Genomic DNA, 22,753 nt, shown 5'->3' with positions numbered 1-22,753 from the left:
TTCAAACTTTGATTTGGAGTAAATTATTAATTTCTGGGCTCATTCTATTCATTTGCGAGTTGTGGGGAACAATGATATTTATAGAACTGTTGTGAAGATTATGTATTGAACCTTGTTCATGGCTGGTTACCAATAAGTGTAGCAAGTTAATAATGCTAATGTAAGCTAAGTGTGAGGCAGTAATAACTTGGTAGACAGCAAAAGTAATACAGCTGTATCTATTTCCCTATTCTTTTTAAAACTCAAAACTTTTATTATCTTTTCTCTTTATAAAGTAATACATCTTTGTGTTGTAGAAAATTGAGAAAATACAGGTAAACAAAAATAACATAATAGTTACAACCCAGAGAAATACCTTGATGTACATCCTTCTTTTCAAATCATATAATTTTTAAACAAAATTGTGGTGTGCATCACATCTTTTGTTTGTTTAGCAATACATAAACATCTTTCTGTACCATTAAATGTTCTTTTTTCACCAGTTGATTTTTTTACTTTTTATTTTATTTTTTTATGTAGGGGATTGAACCCAGGGGCATTTACCACTGAGCTAGATCCTCATCCCTTTTAATGTTTTATTTTGAGACAGGATCTCATTAAGTTGCTGCACCTGGCCTGGAACTTTTGATTCTCCTGTCTTGCCTCCTAAATTGCTGGGATTACAGGTGTGTGCCACCACATCCAGTTTACCAATTGATTTATCATAATCTTTCACTGGGTAGCTGTACCATAATTTATTCAACACATTTACAACTATTATTTAGACTGCTTCTAAATTTTTCTTCTGTTCCTTCAATAAATATTTGTGTAGTTAAATCTTTGTAAACTTGTTTATTTTCTTCTTAATCAAAACTTGACCAGAAAGATCAATTAATGAGAACAATTACTCATTAAGATTTGACTGGACCATCCAAAAATCTGAGTTTATATAAAGAAATCCTAAGTAAATCAGTAGGTTAATACAAAGATCATATTTCATTTTGAGTGACCATCTCCCACAGCTTTTAACCTATGTTTCTGAAAGAAAAGATCTGGATGCTAGGGTTCGCCATCTCCAACAAAACGTCAAATAACAGATCATTTTCTGTACCTAAATATTTATAACAAAAGTAACCTGTGCTCCCTTCACCCTAGATGTAAGAGTCACATTTCTTTTCTTTCTCCAAGTCAAATTTTATACGCTCCAATAACTCACACCACGATGCTGGCAGGACATGTGATTCCAATGATTATTATGACTGATGGTTCACCCCAGGTCATGTGAAGACCTGCTGGTCTAATTTAGTCCACCCCATAAAAGCTCTCTGGCCTTTAGTCAACTCTGCTATCTCAAATATGCCCCCCATTCAAGTTGATGTGGCCAGGAGCAGTACTGTTCTTAGTTGGGGATCAGAGTTTCTTTCTGTGGCTAGGGCTTCCTACTCCCAGACTTCCAATAGCCACTTATGCAGGAGGCCCTCATACCTTTCCAGGAGAGGGAGAAGGGCCTTTTCACTCAGTTCCCTTTTCAGTCTTGGGGAGGCTTCCAAAAATCTTCTCTCTCCCTAGTTATTTGGCCCTTCATTATCTTCCATTCTGGAACAATTTGACCTAATTTCCCTTCAAAACCAATAGTGAGAATGGTTGCTTTCTGCCCTGACACACAGTAGAAACAAGTTATCGTGATGGTGAGAGATGGAACAAAAGAAAAATACGTGTAAATGCAAAGCACTATTTGTAATATTAGAAGAACAGGGCTGGGGCTGGGGCTTAGTGGTAGAGCACTTGCCTAGCATGTGTGATGCCCTGGGTGTGATCCCCAGCACCTCGAAAAATATAATAGTAACAATTATAAAATGAAAGAATCTAAGCAACACAAAAGTCTATCAATGACTAAATAAATGACAATATACCCAACAAAGGGCAAAACTACTACAATCTACTTAAAGATCTTAATTAGTTTTATTTTCATTTCTAGAATTGGGCAATGCATCACTCCATAAAATAGAATAAATATTCTGATGGAGTAATGTCCACACCTCAGCTGTGCCAGGGTAGCAGCTTAGGTTGCTGAAAGGCCAAAAAACGTGCCCAGAGATAGCATGCTAGCATTATTAGGGAATGCCTACAAGAGATCAGTGACCGCTCTAAGAAGAGTTCATTGTGTTAGGCTGAACAGATAGCACCTTCTTTCCTCAAGGTGCTTAACCAAGCAGACCTCCTTTCCTTCATGGTGTTTGTTCAATGGCAGCAGGCAGGATAAGTGACATGTATCCTTCCCACAGTGTCCTCAGTTCCACAGCAGTCACCACTGAAAGAGGGGGTTTATATGTTAGGCTGCAGAAGCAGTGACATCATCAGCATTAGCTTGCTTAATTTGTATGAGCAAACTTTGTTTGCTCTTTGAATCCCAAAGAGCAGCAGTCTTGGTTTACATCAAGAAAGTAACTTTCTCCACAAAGCAGATTGATAATTTCAAAGTTACTTTTGTAGTACTGGAAATTGAACCTAAGGGCACTCTACCACTGAGCTACATTTCCAGGCCTTTTAATATATTCTTTTTTGTTTTGAGACAGGGTCTTGCTCACTGGTTAACATCAGATTACTGTCGGTTAGTTTTTGTTAAGGATTAAAATATTGAAGGATATGTAAGTTAAAACAGAGATAGGTCCATTGTCATGCCAATGGGACTGTTTGAGAAATTTGGTTGTCTCATTTTCCTGATTTCTTAGGTCAGATAAGAACTTATTTTTTTGTTTCATAATATGGAACTTCAGTATGGGTGACTCCATTTTGATTTTTAGTCTGGTCCATTGGGCCCAGTGCAGGATCTTAGTCTAAAACAATGGCATCCCATAATTTTTATTTAAAACATGCAAACAATGGGATACAATGGGAGTTGCTGTGGTCAAAGATGGCCAAAATATTTTCCATCCTATGTGTCCCTTATACAATGTACTTTCAACATTTCTTTCATTGAGACTTGAAATATATTTCCTTCCCCTTGAAATTGGAAAGGATTTTACCACTTTAAACCAATAGACTGCAATAGAAATGATGCTGTATGACTTTTGAGGTTAGGTCATAAAAAGCTGTATAGTGATCTCCTTTCTTGCAGGGACACTGGTTCTTGAAGTCTTTAGCTGCCACATCAGCACAGACTGCCCCGAAACTGCTGTGGTGAGAGGAAGTGAACACTGGCCCATAGCAAGACACAGGAGAGATCCTGAGACTCCATGAAGGGAAAGAGCTGAACCCCTATTCTACCCCAATTCTACCCTAATTCTAGCTACTCTCTAGAGTTAGCCCACCAGAAGCCACCAGGGAGACCTTAGCAAATTCCTGATGTTTAGAAAATTGTTTTATTCTTCTAAGTTGTGATGTGATTTATTAAGTAATACAGTTAAAAGGAAGCTGTCTGTACCCTGATATGGAACAATCTTAAAGGTACAATATTATGTTTTTAAGTACAGATTAGTGTCCACCAAATGCCACTTTTATTTTAAAAATACTTGTGTAGTCTTATACATGCATAGAACATTGGTTGGCTGATTTCAGGTGTACTCCTGGAGAAGGGCTTTTTAAAAATATGACTGCTGAACTCACTACCTGTTATAATATCTGGAGATGGGACCCAAACACTGGTACCTTTTAGAAAACCCTGCAAGAGAGTGTAACATGCAGCTGTAATTGAGAATTGATGGCATAAAATGAATGTGGAAGGGAACATAGGAAACAGGCTGTGTACTGGAGAAAGGTACCCTAGGGTAAGAATGAATGGGGTCTGAGGAAGATTTCTCTTTTCACTGTAAATTCTTTGATTTATTTTTTCTTTTGTGCTGGGCTTCAAACCCAGGGCCTTGTGCATGCTAAGCATAAGCTCTATTATTTAACTAAATCCCCAAAAGCCTCTTGCTGTTTTGAATTTATTTTTTAAAATTTACTTACTTGACTTTTTGTCAACTATTTTTTAAGGATAATGAAATGGAATAAAAAACAAAAAACAGTACAACATCTACAGCAGTGACAATGAATCCTGAAGAGCAAAATCAGGAATAACCCATTAAATAGTGGGAGTCATGAGGAAGTGGCCTGTCCCACCTGGGAAAAATTGGTGGTCAAGACGTGCTGAGATGGTGGATTCTAATATGGTCCCTAACCTGAAATGACTTCTTTGATGACCCATAACTCCCCCAAAGAATAATAATTAATTATTCTTTGGTGAAGCTGTTTGGAACAGAGTAATAGCTATAATATTTGGCCCTTGGGCTGCTGACCACCCTTATAAACCCTGAGACTAATGGGAGGGGTGAAAAAATCTAGGGGCTGGCTGGTAGGCTGGTGACCTGCTATTATAAAGGGAAAGCAGATTATTAGCCAGCTCTCCATCAGAGGGAGTTGGCTGTCTTTTTCTCCCTTTAATTGCTGTAGAGCCATTGGAACATCAATGAAGGTAATATAGGCATGGCAGACCAAGTCCACCTTCATGGGGTCCCTGAGGATGTTGAGTGGGGCACAATACTAAATAGCAGCTGGGGATGTTAAGCCAAAAGAGGACCTAAAGCTGAACTAAAGCTTCTTTAAGCATCTTCCCCTACCACTGAGGCAGAGCTGCACGTTCTTAGATTAGAACATTTGACAGCTCTAAGAAATCCTTCTCAATATCTACTACCTGTCAGCTGAATGATGTTGGTAACAATATCTTGAGTTTCAATTTCTTCATCTATAATGCAGACTAATACATGTGGAATAAAAGGAAAAAAATGATAGTCATTATTAGACCAGTCTTTATTGGTGCCTATTATATGCAAGCATACAGGTAGGTTCTTACACCTGAATAGTACAGTGAATGTAATGATTTAAAAAGTGTGCTTTGCAGTCATATGCGACTGGGTTAAAATCATCTGTCACTTATTAACCATAGGCCTTTGGGCAACTTACCTAACATCTGTTAGTCTCCTTTCCTCTCATATAAAAGAAGACTCATAGGATAGGGTCTCCTCCAAAGATGTTGTGAGGATTAACTAAAATAATGAATGTGAAAAGCTCTGTGAGGCACATGAGATAAATATCCAGAAATGGACAATTGTGGATATTCTGCATGTTGGGCAATCTACAGGGAGTTACAAAGTACTTTACACCCATTCTTACTTGATTCTCTCAAAACATCTGGGTGCCAGCACATTAACTGCCCTTTAAAAGGTGAGAACATTGATGCCCATTGAGATGATTTGTCCCCAGTCAAAAGAGGGAGCAGCAGGATCAGAACCCAGGTATTGATTGTTGATTACTGATGTAGTTTGTGGCTTTGGAAACTCTTAATCAGGTGGGCAACAAAACTTGGGGATCAATCATCTCTAGACAGGAAAGAAAATTTCTTAAATGACTGTGAAGAGTTTCGTGGAGAAGTTAATCAAACTTCCTTTGCAGGTCTCTTCCTCCCCATCTAGTGGACCCACGAAAGCTACAAACAAGGTGAAGAATGAACAAATGAATACATACTCCACATTGTCCAGGACAATGTGATTAAATCAAGAGGGCATGCATGATAGGATGGGAAAGGGTGGCTCCTTTACATAAGGTTGTCAGGGATGTCCCCGAGGAAAGGGCAGGAATTTAGAGTGAGACACAAGACAATAGGCGGCAGGAACCTTATAAAAAACAAAGCTTAGCAGGCAAAGAAGGTCAGTGGAGCGCAGTGAGGGAGGTACAGATGACTCAGGCAGTGTGCTCTATAAAGGCCATGGAAACCCACGGAGGATTTTAAACAAGGGCTGGTATTACATTTCATATTTTTATACTTTTTGCTTTTTATACAATTTTAAAAGATCCTTCTAGTTATTGGGATCTTTGGTGGAGAACAAGTTCAAGAGCAAGAGCCTTAACTTTCTAGCTGCCTTTTCCCATTCAGAGCTGCGGGTGGAGAAAAAGATGCCCTAAGAAGTCTTGGTTGAAGAGGAGGCGGCTCACAAACTCTAAGCTCTCTAAAGCTCCGGGCGGAGCGCTTCCGCTAACCGATCCTGATACTTCATCTTTCCTACACTCTCCGGACCATGGCTAAGAACACATACGTTGCCCATTTGGCAGATGAATCACCTTCTCAGGGCCGGACGAAACCGCCCTAGGATCCGGCCGCGTGGCCCCTTCTGCCAGGATAGCCAATCGCGAGGAGGGATACAGGGAGGGGGCGGAACCCTCGCCGGTCTGGGCCCAGTCATTGGCTGACCGCAACTTCGCTCGTCGCAGAACCACGTGACCGCCTTAGCCACAGGCGTTAGAATCCGGAATATCTTCCGCACCACCTTTAGGCCGGTGTGTCTTCGCCGCGCTCTCACGGTCCTGCTCGGCTAGTCCACTGCCTCCTCTGGGGGCCGGGCAATGGGCGGGGAAGGGGACGGGCCGTTTAAAGGGAGGCCAGCGCCGGGCCGGGCAGCCTCTGCCGGAGCCGCTGTGTCCTCTCAGCCCGGCCACGGCGGAGGACGCGCCGCGGGGCCTCGTCGCGTGTGGCGTTCAGGACCCCAGAGGTGAGCAGAGGGGAGGGGACGGGACGGCCACTACGCGATCTGCGGGCCCCGTTAGGTTCGTACCGGCCTTGGTCCCAGGAGTAGTGGGAGGAAGCCATGACCAACCATCGCCGCAAGCGTGGTGGCCCGACCCGGAGAGGTGGGCGTGCGTCCGAGTTATTCCCTAGGTTGGCGGCGGCGGCGGGAGCATAGCAAGTGCCACCCGAACCCGGTGAAGCGGCTTGCTCCTCCGGCCCATGGCTGCCCACTCTTCATCCCACACCCCTCGCACCTCGCAGAATCGGAGCTGCTGCCCGGACGAGTCCTCGCTGAGGCGTTTCGAACCCTGATACCTGGAGAGCTGGACCGAGGAGGTAGGAACCGCCACACCTTGGGCAGATGGGGAAGCAGGCCTGAAGAGAAGAGAGCACTTGGTTATCTTGGGTGTTAAAATCAGCCACCAGATTAGGTACAAAGTCAGGAGCTGTACTTCTTAAATACTCTGCACTGAAGTTGGAATTCTTTCAGTGGTTAAGTGAGGACTTGAGAAGACATACGGTCCAGGGCGGTAACTAATTGCAGAGCTAGGGTTTGTACTCGGCTGGTAAAATGTCTGGCGGGGCCCTTTTCCTTGCATAGATTGGGGACCAGCCGTGAATTAGAAGCATCCAAAACTTGAACTCCTTTCTGGTAACTATTTAGTATCTTTTTTTCCCCTCCTCACTCCTGTAGTGTTTTTTTCTTTTTTTTTGGGGGGGGGGGCAGTGTTGGGGCGGGGGGTTTGGCTGCGGATTGTACCTCCTTCTGCTCTACACCCACTCCTAGCCACACACCGTGGCTTTATGTGAAATCTAGAGCTAATGTGATTTACAGGATTGTGTTAGGCAGAAATTCTTGTTTTTGAAAGTTGGATCAATAAGAAATGGAGGATCAGAGCTGTTGGAAAGAATTGAATTCATTTTTTTTTTTTTTTTTTTCCTTCAGGAATCTCAAGGATTGTGGAGAGACTTGTAGCTGTTGTTTACTGAGTAAATGTTATATACTAGATACTTTACTTGTGTTACCTAACCTGCAAGTTAGGTAATGTTATCTCCATTTTATGGGTCAAAAATTGATGCTGAGTAGTTTTCACCCAGTGCTTAACAACTTTGAACAGTGTAGCTGGGATCTAAAGATTTGGTCTTTCTGACTTGTAGAACACAACTAGTGATTCTCCATGTGTGGCCCTAAGCTTACTGGCTCATTGTCATCCAAGGTGCAGACGCTTAGATTTCATCCTTGGATTTGTAGGGGCAAGCCTAAGAATCTGCATTTTAATAGCTCTGTATTTGAAAATCATTGTATAGTACTTCAGTGTGCTGCCTCCTAGGGGAGGATCTAGAAATGAACATATTCAGGGTTTTGGCAATCTCCAGATAGTATTTACTAGGGTTAGGTTTTGAGAATAGACACCACATGTTTAGTGAGCATAATAAACCCCAGGCAGAGGATTGCCAAACCATAATTTCTTGATATAAGTTTGGTTATGGTATGTGGGGGTGGAAGGGTTGAGGTTGGTGAATTAGTTGAGAATGGGGAAAATGACTCCTATTTTCTTTCTGAATAGCTGTTAAACTATCATTTTCAACAAATATTTAAGAAGCACTTATTAGGTGCCACACAACAGGGCAATCAGGATACAACTTCAAACAAAATAGAGCAAGTCACTGCCCTCATGGGAAAGACAGTCATTTATTTATTTATTTAATGGTGCTGGGAATTTAAAAGTGGGCCTTGCTAGGCAAGTCCCCTGCCCCTGAGCTATTACCCCATCATCACCTGAAAGTTTTAAAAACTGAGAGGGCCACAGACAAAAAATAAATAAATAAAATAAGGTAAAATCCAGGCCAAGGGGATGAGAGTACACAGATATAGAGATGGCAGTGGTGCTGTTTTATATTGTGTGTCTAAGAAGGAACTAATTGGTAAGATGTCATTTGAGAAACTGAGAAAAGAGGTAGCAAGCCATCAATATAAGTGGAGAGGAGCATTTCAGTTAGAAAAAAAGGTATGGAAGAAGCAAGAACTTGCTTGGTTTGTTTGACTCTTGTCTGGGATGACAGTTATTTTAAACAAAAGAGCACAGGAATAAATTTTATGTTGTTGCTTCTAATGCGGGGGTGGGGAGAGAAAAGAAAATGTTACCAATGCATGTATATAATATAAAACATAAAAGTGATTTTAGTCTTGGCTTTTTACCAAACCTGCTTTAAGCAGTATGTTATCTTCACTTACTATAATTACTGATAGACTCAGAAATTCTGAGTTGAGAACTTGACTACAGACTAGTAGTTTGAACTAAAACCTCTTTACAAGGAAACAAATTGGGGGTGGGCAATGTGATTTTATAGAAAAAGCTAAACTTGGAAATTGGAGGATGAGATTTGAGAATCTGCTGTTACTAGTTGTACAAGTGACTAAACCTTGCTGCTGGAGAATGGGAATTCATACTGTGTCCTTCCTTGAGTTTATTGAGGAGGCAAGTAGGAGATGTGTATGGAATCTTGAAAGCTGTGAATTACTGCACAAGGAACTGTTTATTTGATGGTGGTTTTGTGTTATTTTCCTCTTAAGTATTTTATTATTTTATCTTCATTTGGGCTTAATAGAAACAATATGTCATGATACTTATACTACTGATAAATGCCTTGTGATTATTTTGTATTACAGACATAAACAAACATTGGTAATTGTGATAACTGGAAAATAGTTTTATTGTCTTCATCATATTTACTGGAAACTTAGTTGTTTTAGCTGCATGCAGCTGTTTCACATAGTTGTAATCCCAGCCATTTGGGAGTCTGAGGCAAGAGGATCACAAATTTGAGACTACCTCAGGAAACAGCCAGATCTTGTCTCAAAATAAAGGAAGAAGGTCAGGGGGATGAAGCTCAGTGGAGAATGCTTGCCTAGCATGCAGGAAGCCTGGGGTTCAATCTGCAGTATCACAAGAACAAAACAGAAGTTGTTTCAAGTAAAGAAACAAATATTGTTTATTTCAGTTACCATGAATGCACGTGTGAGGCACTGAGTTAAGTGCTGGGTTATAAGAAACAAGGATGACTTGATGCCTGCCTATAAATGTACTGTAGTTTGAGAGACATGTTTGCTTAACTGCTAAATTATTAATATGTTGAGGAAGCATAGCCTAAGAAGTTTAAGTCTCCCTTATCCTATGAGGTGGGCCTTCTAGGATTAGAAAAAGAACCAAGATAGAAAAGGGACTGAGAGTGTAATTTAGCATGAGCTAGCATGTACGAGGGCCTGTGTTCATTGTTCATTCCCCAACACCCTGTATACCACCACCAAAAAAAAAAAAAAAAGACAAGCAGGAAAAGGCATCCCAGACTGAAGGTACAACATGAGCAAAGGAGCAAAAACTGCTTAATAGTTTTATGGATGGGCGATTGGAACACTAGTGAGCAAGAGAGGTTGTAGTCTTTGAGACTGTACTATGGTGTTTTTAGACTTTTTTAGGAGGCAGGGAGCCCTTGTAGATTTTTGAGGAGCATTTCTAAGAGGTTGACATCTTATGTTAATGATTGCTTCTTTTGAACAAGAGGCAGATAGCATAGTGGTTTCAAAGTGTGGGGTCAAGAAGTGTTTTAAGGCCTAAGTAGTCTGCAGCTTTTAAATAATTCAGAAGAACAAGCCTCTGTATGGAGAGAGTGTGCAAAAGAACAGATGTAATAAAATGTTAACAGTTGTCGGATAGTTAAGTAGATGAATTGTGAGTGTATAGGTGTCCCGTGTATTGTTTTTTTCAACTTTTCTGGAGTTTTAAGAAGCTTCAAAATAAACAATCAGAAAACAGTGTACCCACAGAGCGTGCCTGCTTGAATAGGAAAGGTTTGTGTTAGGGTTATCATCCTGCTGCTTACAAGGGCTGTGAGTACTGGAAAGTTATTTCCCAATTACACAGTCCACACCTATTCCAGCCCATGCTTGTTTGGGTAGGTGACTTGTTTACCTTAGTATTGAGTTAAGATCAAACAGTTTTTCAGCAAACTTGGATCTCTAGGTTATTTTGGGGCTGACACTAATTTTCCTGTAATATTAGATGATTTATACATACATAAGAAGACTGCTAACCTATTAGAGGAAAAAGGTTATGAGTCAGGATACTCAGGATACTTGAGTTGTAGCTCCAGCTCTGCTTAAGTGATTTCACTATTCTGAACCTCAAAATATGAGGATTGCATTTCATGATCTTTTACCTTTTCATATATGGCATAAGAGTCTTAGAATTTTCTCCCTTTTGGCTTTTGCATGTATGTGTATGGTAAAATATATGTAACATAAAATTGGCCTTTTTAACCATTTTTACTCTTCTATTACTTTACATCTGGACCTTATCATTCCCAATTGCAAGTTCCATTCTTTTTGCTATTATTTTCACACATTTATTTTTTATATATCATAAACAAAATACATTCATACTTTTGGTTTAGACAGTTACCTTTTAGAATAATTGAAGATTTTTTTAATTGAAGAGAATCTCTCTGTAATTAACATTCATACACACACACATATACTTTTTTTTATGTGGAGGGTGGGTGTGGAGGGAAAGTAGTATACAAACACAAAAAAACTGACCTTCTGTAATAAATTCAGTGTTTATCTGAGTTTTTATTCCTCCATCTTTTAAAAGATTTTTTTGTTTTTTGTTTTTTTGTTTTTTCTGGGTGTAGACTTCTCTGTTGAAGATGTCACTCCATTATCTTCTGGCCTCCATGGTTTCCCAAAAGAAAGATACTGTTATCTTTGTTCCTGTGTAAAGCGTGTGGTGTGTGTGTGTGTGTGTGTGTGTGTGTGTGTGTTTATGTGTGTGCTTGTTTTACTGTCTCCAGGATTTTCTCTTTGTCTTTTGCTTTTAGTAGCTTGAATGTGATATGTGTAGGTACAGAGTTTTGTTGTAATTTTATATTATCCTTCTTGGCATTCTCTCATATTCTTGTTCTGTAGTTGTGTCTCAATAATTTTAGAAAACTCTCGGTCATTATGTCTTAAAACTTTTTTGCCCATTCTCCTTCATGGATTTTATGCACATGTTAAATAGCTTGATGTGTACCATATAGTTTCGATGTTCTGTTACATTTTGGTATTGGGTTTTTGGTTTCGTTACTGTTTGAATACCAAACAGCAAAATAGCATTTAGCTGATTTGTGTTTAATTTCTGTTGACCTGAGTTTATTGATTCTTTGTCTCTGTTATAGTTTTTACGTTATAGCATTTCTGTTTGATTCTTTCTTTGTTTCTCTCTTATAATTTTTTTTGGAGGGTACTGGGGGTTGAGTCCAGGGGTGCTTAACTACTGAGCTACATCCCCTGTTCTTTTTATTTTTTATTTAGAGATAGGGTCTCACTAAGTTGCTTAGGGCCTTGCTAAGTTACTGGCGTTGGATTTGAACTTGTGATCCTACTGCCTCAGCTTCCTGAGTCATTGTAATTACAGGCATGCACCACTGCACTTGGCTTTCTTTTATACTTTTCAAGTATTATTTTTTATCTTTTTCTTCTCAGCTCCATAGAAGGCAAAGAACTAGGTTTGGTTAGTTTTGCTTTGTGTTTCTTTTTCTTTTTTTAGGTTTGGAAAAGACTTTTGACCCAGAAATCACCAAGAGCTCCTCCAAACTAGGATGTACGAAGTGCATTCAAGCTAGCTCAAGAAAGCAGGAAGTGAGAAGACAGTTACAGAAAGTTTACACTGAGGAACGAAGAGCTACTGTGAATATCTATCAATCTGATTACTTGCTCAGGGTCAGTAACTGTCTACATCTATCCTTTTTTTCCTTTTCTATTTCATAAGACCATCAAAATAGCTGTTGTTCTACTCTTGTTCAACGTAAATAAAATAAAATTTTATATATCTTTATTGGTGAATAGGCCATGGGTTCTTGGAATATAGCACCTTGGTAATGTTAGGTTTATTTCTATAAACCTCGTGAGGATCTGTTTTTCTGTCATTTACAAAACAGAAAATTGACTGGTTGTGGTGGCACATACCTATGATCCCAGTGACTTGGGAGACTGAGGCAGGAGGATCAGCAAGTTCCAGGCCAGCTTCAGCAATTGAGAGAGGCCCTCAACAACTTAGCGAGACCCTTTCTCAATATAAAGAAAAGTAAAAAGGGCTGGGGATGTAGTTCAATGGTAAAGTATCCTTGAGTTCAGTCCTCAGTACCAAAAAATACATTGAACAACAACAACGACAACAAAAACCCAGAAAATTTCCTGAGTTATCCATCTATTTTGTCTCTGCGTATCCACAGTCACAAATTTGTTTGGTCATTTGTTCTTTCATTCATTCAAATATTCTGTGAACCTGCTAGCTCAGAGTTACTGTGTTATGTTTAGTGGTGATTATGCTGATGAACAAGATATCCTTTATCCAGGAGCTGGGGAGACTCCTACTTATCCAGTGCAGAGTGTGGTTAGTATTATGCAGGTACAAAATGCCATGGAACATAGAAGGCATAGTGATTCATTTGGGCTAGAGGAAATTGGGTAGTGCTTTGTAGCAAAGATAGCATTTTAATTGGGTTTTTAAAAGTGATTAAGGTCTTGACAAGCAGAGAGATGGACAGATGTTCTAAGCTTAACACATAGCTTATGGAAAGTCACTAATTTGTGAAGTATTTGCTAAACAGTGTACACTGTATTCCTTTGAGAGCATGATTCTTGTTCCTCCTCTTTTACTCCTAATGCTTTTTGGTCCCTTTTCTCTTTTTGGTGACTTTTATCTTCTTTGTTTTCATGTAGTTACTAGTATAGGAACTAGGTCTGTGGCACTAGTTCTGTAGTTTTAATAGGACCTAGAGATACAGAAGTTCAGGGCAACATTATTCCTCTATTTAGCCTGTGTTTTGGTGTGTGTACTCATAGTAGTCAAGTGAATCTCTCTTTGTGTGAATATGGGCCCTGCTCATAATGCAGATAACTCCAAACTAGAACCCACTGGAATGGACCAAAACTTTCTATAGCATATATTAGTCACTTGCCCTATCAACCCTCTCCATGTACTTGATGTTAAGTTTCAACATTCTCTTATTAGTTTCTCTATCCTATCTAAACAAAGGAGTGCTGTTCAAAGATCCAGATGCATTCTGCTCTAGTTTCTTTTTATTGCCAAAAACATTTCTTTACTCTTTTCACATACTTTTTCTTCTGTTCTCAACAATTTGTTTTTACACATAAAAAGGGACATGTACATACACAGAGGGCCATCTTTTTTCAGGGACTGGTAGAGAGGAGTGAAAATTTGAGACTAGATTCTGTTTTGTAGTATACCTGGGAAGTGAAAAACCTAGGAAGCAGACCATTATTTGCATAGAGAGAGGAGGGTGCCCTAATAACTTTTCTAAAGAAGAAACTGCAGGGATAGCTAGGCAAATATGGAAAAGAATCCTTAGTGATTTATTCTTTTGGGATGTCCTGTATCACCCAATTATTTGCTTTGACTTAGCTGTTTATGATCTGGTGCTGGTCTTCTTTTTTCCTCTGTCTAAGATAAACAAGGCTTGATAAGGAAAAGAAGGCATAAGATACGTATCCCCAACTGAAGTCCTCTTAACTCCCATGTGTGACGAGTGGAACTGTTAATGTACCTGAATACTGAGAATTACTTTATTGATTAAAACTGGTATTTTCTCTGGGGTAGGAAGCTGAATCATCTATCTCCAGAAATGTCTTTGGAAAGTAAAGAGCAACATGACCTTTCACCCAGGGACTCAGCTGAAGGAAATGACAGTCTTCCATCTGGTGTCCTTCTGAAGCCTCAAAAGGAATCAAGTACTGACTTGAAGCAATTTGAGACCAATGGTCAACACAGACCTTATCCTAGGATCCACGTGGAGCCTCAGGAGAAATCACATACTAACATCAAGCAGTTTGTCATCAAAAAGCTACAGAAGAATTGCCAGTGTAGCCCAACCAAAGTTAAAAAAATGATCTTTGATTTTCTTCCTGTTTTGCAGTGGCTCCCAAAATATGATCTAAAGAAAAACATTTTAGGAGATGTGATGTCTGCTTGATTGTGGGCATTTTATTGGTGCCCCAGTCCATTGCTTATTCCCTTTTGGCTGGCCAAGAACCTATTTATGGACTGTACACATCTTTTTTTGCCAGCATCATTTATTTCATATTTGGTACCTCTCATCACATCTCTGTGGGCATTTTTGGAGTACTGTGCCTTATGATTGGTGAGGTAGTTGACCGAGAACTACACAAAGCTGGCTCTGATTTTGCTCCTTCTTTAGAAATGATTTTAAATAGGAGCACATTAGTAAACCACACATTAGACCGGACATGTGACAAAAGTTGCTATGCAATTAAAGTTGGCAGCACTGTAACCTTTATGGCTGGAGTTTATCAGGTAAGAAACAGTGGAAAAATTGGTCATTTCTGGCAAAAGTAATCACTCTACATGAAATCTCAGAACTGTAAGGGATCTTGGTGATCATAATATAATAAAGCTATTGTTTTACTAAGTGCTCAAGATATTTGAATTATAGAGCCAAAATTCAAACCCTAGATGCCACAGGTAAGATAGATCTGGTTTTCTTTCCTAGTCTCAGACTACCTCTTAACCTATGAATTTAAAAAAAAATTTTTTTTTAATTTTTTTGGTTCTGGAAATTGAACCCAGGGCTACTTAACCACTGAGTCAAATCCCCAGCCCCTTTTTTTTTTATTTTAAGTCTTTAGTTTGAGGGTCTTGCTGAGTTGCTTAGGGCCTCAGTAAGTTGCTGAGGCTGGCTTAGAATTTGCAATCTTTCTGCCTCAGCCTCCCCAGTCACTAGGATTATAGGCATGTGCCACTATGCCCAGATAAACCTAAGAATTTTAGACAGCCAGATTTAATTATTTGGTTATAAAATTTACACTAGAAAGGGTTCTTAGATTACCCAGTATAGCTCCTTAATTTTCTGTCAGGAGACAACTGTTTGCTAGAGATTATATGTGGTTGGTTACTGGCAAGGTTGACATGAGCAATCAGGCAAGATGGTAACAAAATGGGGTAGGGGGAGGTACAGTACAGGATATTTTCAAATTGTAGGTTCTCCTACTTTAGAGTTGCTGCTCTGGTGAGTGGACTCTTACTAAAAACACTTGACTGGGTGTGGTGGTGCATGCTTATAATACCAATAATCCTAAGTGAGGGTGAGGCAGGAAGATTGTAAGTTTGAGACCAGCCTCAGCAATTGACCAAAACCCTCAGCAACTTAGCAAGATCTTGTCTCAAAAAATTAAAAGGGCTGGGGATATAGCTTAGTGGTAAAGTACCCCCTGGGTTCAATCCCCAGTGCCAAAGTGTGTATGTGTGTATATATATATATATATATATATATATATATATATATATATATATATATATATAATTAAAAATATAGTAGTTCTCTTGGATTATTGGGGAGGGAGGGAATAAATTGAGGGCCACTATTTCATAAAGCAGCCAGGAGAAAGGATTAGAAATGAAATTACTCTTGGGTCTCCTATAGAAGTCCCTAATTTGCTGTTATTATCATGCTCTGCCTGTTAGCAACCAGGAGTCAGTGCCAGGATTAAACCTGTTCTCTAGTGCAGGCATTTGGAACCAGCAGGTGAATGGGAAGATTGGCTCACTTTATTTGGTGTGTGTTTGAGATGAGGGAAAGAAAGTGATGTGCAGATGTGTAGTACTCCTTAAGAGTCCATTTTTTCTTTTTTGTTAGTATGCCTCACCAAGAATTAGAAAGGTGTGATAGAATTCTGAGGCGTTGGGAAGAGGAAGAAATAAAAAGGTGTTAATTGTGAAAATACAGGATTATTATTAATATGGGAGGCTGTGTGGAATAAGTATATACACACTGAATGTAGAACAATTTTTCAATGAGGTTAGAGTAAAGAGTTCTGTGGTAACTTTTAAGGTGTGATTCTATTTTGATGTGAGCCTTATTTTTTTCACCAGTTATAACTCTATTTTTACAGTAATGATTTATGACTTAATGAAAAATACAAAATTAGAGGAATTTTTCCAATTTTAGTTTTTATGTTTTCTTGTGGATCCTTGAGAAAGTTCTTTTGAAAAGAAGTCTGAACCTTATTCAAGTTTAAGAAACATTGTATGAGAAGGTAGATATCCTAAGTTCCTCCTTCATCTGGACTAACGAGTAACAGTGTGACCTTGGGCAAGTTCTCTCTCCTTGTAAAATGACAAGATTGATGTATGATTGCCTTTATTCTAGCTCTGACCTTCTGTGATGCTCTGATGGTTTGTTTCCATGCAAGAAATGCCAATGTAATAGAAAATGTAGAGGCACTTTTCCATTTCCAGTTAACACATGTATGTCCTCCCTTCCAGGTTGCAATGGGCTTTTTTCAAGTGGGCTTCGTTTCTGTCTACCTCTCAGATGCCTTGCTGAGTGGATTTGTCACTGGTGCCTCCTTCACTATTCTTACATCTCAGGCCAAATATCTTCTTGGGCTCAGCCTTCCTCGGAGTAATGGTGTGGGCTCATTTATCACTACCTGGATGCATATCTTCAGAAACATCCATAAGACCAATCTCTGTGATCTCATCACCAGCCTTTTGTGCCTTTTGGTCCTTTTGCCAACCAAAGAACTCAATGAGCGCTTCAAGTCCAAACTCAAGGCACCAATTCCTACTGAACTAATTGTTGTCGTGGCAGCCACATTAGCCTCTCATTTTGGAAAACTAAATGAGAATTACAATTCTAGTATAGCTGAACATATTCCCACTGGGTTTATGCCACCCCAAGCACCAGATTGGAACCTGATTCCTAGTGTGGCTGTAGATGCAATAGCTATTTCTATTATTGGTTTTGCTATAACTGTATCACTTTCTGAGATGTTTGCCAAGAAACATGGTTACACAGTCAAAGCGAATCAGGAAATGTATGCCATTGGCTTTTGCAATATCATCCCTTCTTTCTTCCACTGCATTACTACTAGCGCTGCTCTTGCAAAGACATTGGTTAAAGAATCAACAGGCTGCCAAACTCAGCTTTCTGCTGTGGTGACAGCCCTGGTTCTTTTGTTGGTTCTACTGATAATTGCACCTTTATTCTATTCCCTTCAGAAATGTGTCCTTGGTGTGATTACTATTGTAAATCTCCGGGGAGCCCTTTGTAAATTTAGAGATGTGCCCAAGATGTGGAGGGTTAGCAGAATGGATACAGTTATATGGTTTGTTACTATGCTGTCCTCTGCATTGATAAGCACTGAAATAGGTCTGCTTGTTGGAGTTTGTTTTTCTATGTTTTGTGTCATCCTCCGCACCCAGAAGCCGAAGATTTCATTGCTTGGCTTGGTGGAAGAGACTGAAATTTTTGAATCTATGTCTGCTTACAAGAACCTTCAGACTAAGCCAGGGATCAAGATTTTCCGCTTTGTAGCTCCACTGTACTACATAAACAAAGAATGCTTCAGATCTGCTTTATACAAAAAAACTTTAAACCCAATCTTGGTAAAGGCAGCTCAGAAGAAGGCAGCAAAGAGAAAGCTCAAAGAGGAAATGGTGACTCTCAGTGGAATCCAGGATGAAGTTTCAATGCAACTTTCCCATGATCCCTTGGAGCTGCATACTGTAGTGATTGACTGCAGTGCAATACAATTTTTAGATACAGCAGGGATCCATACACTGAAAGAAGTTCGCAGAGATTATGAAGCCATTGGTATCCAAGTTCTGCTGGCTCAATGCAATCCCTCTGTGAGGGATTCTTTGGCCAGAGGAGAATATTCCAAAAAGGAAGAAGAAAATCTTCTTTTCTATAGTGTGTATGAAGCAGTGGCTTTTGCAATAGAATCTCAAAAGCAGAAAGGAATATGTGTTCTTAATGGTCTGAATCTGTCCAGTGATTGAGAAAGTAGATGAAAGGAAGAATGTCTAGCCAATAAGTTAAAATTTTAAGTATGTAACATTTTCCAATAATGTCAAGTTGCACACTTGAAATTATTCTTCCTTTGAAGTTTATGGCCTTTGTATATTCTCAAATGCAGCAGAGCTTATAGTTGGGCAAAGTCGAAAAGAAAAAATGTTGCAGTTTCAAGCTTTCATGCAGATATGAAGTATTTGGGGAATGTAATAAATATCTACTGAATTAAACAGTAAAGTAGTCCCCAGACTATGACCACCTTGTTTTAGGGAGCTATACATTTGAACTTTTTCTCCAGATGATAAAGGAGTGAAGTTGGGGTTTGCATTAGAAATATAGATGCCTTTGCATGACTCTGTAGAGTGGGAGGGAAAGAAGTTGGAGAGTGTTGAGCCTGCCCTTGTACCAGCAGGGAGTGGGGCTTGTGACACATGAGGTCCTAACTAGACAAGTTTGTTTTTGTGCTTCTCTATTCCCAGTCTTTGTTCCCCAGATAGCAGTAGGATCTCCGGATTTCTGTAGGGAAGAACCAATCCTATCCTTAAGGCAGGGAACTATAGGCACAGTTTCCTTAGGAGTCTGATGGCCAGCAGGTTTGTGACATCCTCACATTATACAGAATACTCTTTGTGATATATTTGATGTTTTAGTCATAGCTTTTTATTTAGGGTAAATAGTTCAGCAAAGAGTTCTTCAAAATCAGAAAAAGCATTGGGAATTCTTTCTGTGGTCTCTATCTGACCTCTTATCTACCATAAAACTGTTTTAGCATTAAGTTATCCTAGTGTGTTTTCCCATGGGATCTGTCCTAAACTGGCATTTCTGAGTATCATTTACAGTCATGCCAGATAAAGCAAAGCTGATTCTGCATTTTCTTAAGTATTTTATTTTGTTACTAGGGATTGAACCTAGGAGTTCTTAATGATTGAGCCACATCCCCAGCTCTTTTTTTTTTGAGACAGGGTCTCTGTTGCGGAGGCTGGCCTTGAACTTGTGATCTTCCTGCCTCAGCCTCCTGAGTTACTGGAATTATAGGCATGTGCCACCATGCCTGGCCTTACAGTATTCTAAATGAATTTTAGGCAAACTGTCAAGGACAGATGGCAAAAAGAAATGGCTGGCAGTTTCCCTTAAGAACTAGTTTACTTGGCAGTAAATTGTATCCCCTCCCCTATATCATTTTAGCAAGGGTCTGCTGGGGACTAGACAGTCTTTCTTAAGTATAAGCTGCTGTTCATGGAAAAGAATGCGCATGAGTAGAAAAGAGTACTTCCAAAAGGACATCAATAATTAATTTTGTAGATGTTTTAGTGAAAACAACGCTGGTGCTTACTGCCATAGATGGCTGTTGATACAGCTTTTCACTCTTCAAATTGCCTAAAACTATTACACAAAATAATTTACAAGCACATTTGTAAAAACCCAAATGTGGGAGTATTGTTTATGGTCACTGGCCGCAAGTTGCCAATTGAGGAATACTTTCTTTGGAAAAGTAAGAATATCTTACATTGAAAGCTTATAGTTCTATATTTGGACCTTCACAGGCAAGAAAAAGCAGGTTGTCCAAAGTTAGGAATAGAAGACTAATTTATGTGAGATTTGAACATGTAACCAAGTCTTTTAAACAAAATAATACCAAAGTACAAAATAATTTTTTAGCTGCTTTCTATATTCTAAACAATTTTAAATATAAGAAACAAGCCTTGTATGTAGGGCTTCTATTGAGGTGGGTTGGATGCTTTTAAATGTTTATGCTCATATGAGACATATATGTGTATATATACATTTTTTTTCTTTTTAGCTTTTCTGTTTGCTCCATAAACGGTCAGTGTTGCTTTTCTATTTGTAGAACTCTCCCATTTGTTTATATGGAAAAATACCTTTCCATTATCCTGACAGAGCAGTTTCTGAGTACAAAATCTATATTTCTGTTTTCTAGGTGATTGATGTTATGATTAGATGTAACATCCTAAATTCTGATATCCTATTAGAATTTTTCCCCCTGATGCCCTTTCTGTCCAATCTTATGAATACTAATTGTCAAATCACAGTATCTTGGTCAATTTTTTTTTTTTTTTTTATCCCCTCTTGTCCCTTCCCCAAGTCAGGTTTGAATTGAGATCATTATAGATTCAAATACTCTGACAGAGTAATGAGTACATGTTTACAACTCTATAATCCAGTACCAGCATAGCCAAAGAATTTCATTTAGCTCAGAATTTGGAAAATCCCTTAGGATGGATGACAGGGTTTGCCCTTTGCCTAAACTTTTAGTTCACATGTGGATATGAACAGTTTTGGAGCTTTAAAAAGCAGTGAGCAAATTCTCGAGTAATGTTCTGGTATGCACCTCTCCTACCAAGATAAGAGTAAACAAGAGATTCTGCTTTTAGTAACCATTTATATTTTTAAGATTTCACTAGAGTTTGTTTCATCTTTTACTTGGGCTTGAGGTCTGCATATACTTGCAAATTGTTAACATTTCTTGATTGCTGATATATAAAAGAATCAGATGTGGAATCAAAGGCTAATTTGCCATTGCCGCTACCACCCAAAACTAATGTGTGTGTTTATATATATACATATATTTGTGTGTTTTTTTTTTTTTTCTCTTTGTACTGGGGATTGAACCCAGGGGAGCTCTATCACTGACCTACATCCCCAGCCCTTTTTATTGGCTATTTTTTTGATAGTTTGAAAACTGTTTCTGATACAAAATTATTTTGCTTATTCTAAATGTGAGAGTCTAAATGAAGCATTTTCTCATTACTTACTAACAAGTATACAAAATCTGTATCTTAAAATGGTTATTTAATTGAACTATAGTCTATACATAAATTTGATAGTTAAAGCTCTTATAACCTGATTTTTAAAATTTGTTACAACCAGAGCAGTGGAGTCTGGCAATGCACAAATAGACATACTATGCAAGGAAAACAGTGATGGGAGTAGATCACGGAAAAGACTGACCAACAAAGGGTGAAAAGGAAGGGACCCAACTGAACAGAATCCAATTCCCGGTAAACCCCACACAGTAGTAGCACACCTCTGAGAGCAGGGTCAGACCTGGGTTCTGTTTTTAGAAGGGAAGAGTCAGATTCACCACAGCTGAAAGAGCCGAGAGACGCATTGTCAAGTTGTGGCAAAAGCCTAGTCTGACCTATTCTGGAGCACTGTAAACTATGTGACTCCAGTACTGTATGTGATTCTGATACAGTAATGAAATTGATATCTAATTGGTCTTTTTAAAGTAGATCCAAAAGAAAACAAGGTTTTTTGTTTTGGTACTGGCGATTGAACCTAGGAGTGCTTAACCACTGAGCCACATCCCCATCCCTTTTTTTGTTTTGAGACAGGGTTTCTCTAAGTTGCTTAGGGCCTCGCTAAGTTGCTGAGGCTGGCTTTGAACTTGCAATCCTCCTACTTCAGGCTGCTGACTTGCTGGGATTACAGGTATGTGCCACCAAGCCTGGTAAAGTTTTTTGATTTAGACAGTTGGCTTAGTTTTTAAGCAATAGAGATATTATCAAAATTTATTGTTAGATGTACAATATGGTAAACAGTGAACTTTAAACATGTATGGAATTGTTAGATGCATTCATTAGACTTAAAATATTAATGACTACATTTTAACAAGAACAGTAATTTTCTACAGTGGTATTCTTTTAGTAATTTGTCTTTGAAGAAGACATTGTCAGCTGAGTGGTGTGGCACACACTAGTAATCCCAAGTTAGGACACTGTAGCGGGAGGATCTCAAGTTTAAGGCCAGCCTTGGAAACTTAGACCCTGTCTCAAAATAAAAAGGACTGGAATATGGCTCAGTGATAAAACACACCTGGATTCAATCCCTTGTACCTAACAAAACAACCACATTGTCAGGGTTAGCCCTGATCTTAAGAAAAGGGATAAAGTGCATTTCTTGGGAACTTAAATTGAGTTCTCCAAGTTACAGTGATAAACTCAAGTCCTGTGACCCTTCTTAATGAATTGTTTTCCATGTGTTGTCAGAGATGGACTGTAGGTTCTCTTTACATTAATGTAGACATTACCTCATATTTTTGAGGACCTACCTAGGAGTCAGGGACCCTTGGGCCAGTTGCTTACTATGGTACTCAATTCACTCTGGACCCTTAGGAATGTGCTTTATAGAAAGTGTTAAGTTGAGGCTTGACAGGGCTGAGCAGGAGCCAGTGATAACCTCTGGTCTATTACAGAAAGATTCCACAGGAAAATGGTAAAAATCCAGTTGATAGGACTTATATTTTGCTTAATTTTTCTGTTCTTTAGTGGCCCCAGTGTTTTCTTTACTTTAGTGATGCCTTATTTAAAACTGGGCTCAAAAACTGCAAAAAGG

The 22,753-nt window shown here is 39.1% G+C and overlaps 1 protein-coding gene across 1 annotated transcript; it reads left to right on the top strand.

Annotated features, from left to right (window-relative positions):
- The first annotated feature begins 6,255 nt into the window (after positions 1-6,255).
- SLC26A2 (solute carrier family 26 member 2) lies at positions 6,256-21,034 on the top strand. Its single transcript, XM_079144764.1, is given in 5 exon segments — positions 6,256-6,503; positions 12,109-12,281; positions 14,182-14,546; positions 14,549-14,895; positions 16,864-21,034. Coding segments are annotated over 3 exon segments (2,208 nt in total). The 5' UTR covers positions 6,256-6,503; positions 12,109-12,281; positions 14,182-14,206; the 3' UTR covers positions 18,385-21,034.
- The last annotated feature ends 1,719 nt before the right edge of the window (positions 21,035-22,753 follow it).

The sequence above is a fragment of the Sciurus vulgaris genome, assembly GCF_902686455.1.
Source record: "Sciurus vulgaris genome assembly, chromosome: 6".
In the NCBI taxonomy this organism is placed as follows: Eukaryota; Metazoa; Chordata; class Mammalia; order Rodentia; family Sciuridae; genus Sciurus; species Sciurus vulgaris.
Note: the sequence above shows the minus strand (reverse complement) of the source record. Positions and strands in the feature narration are given on the sequence as shown.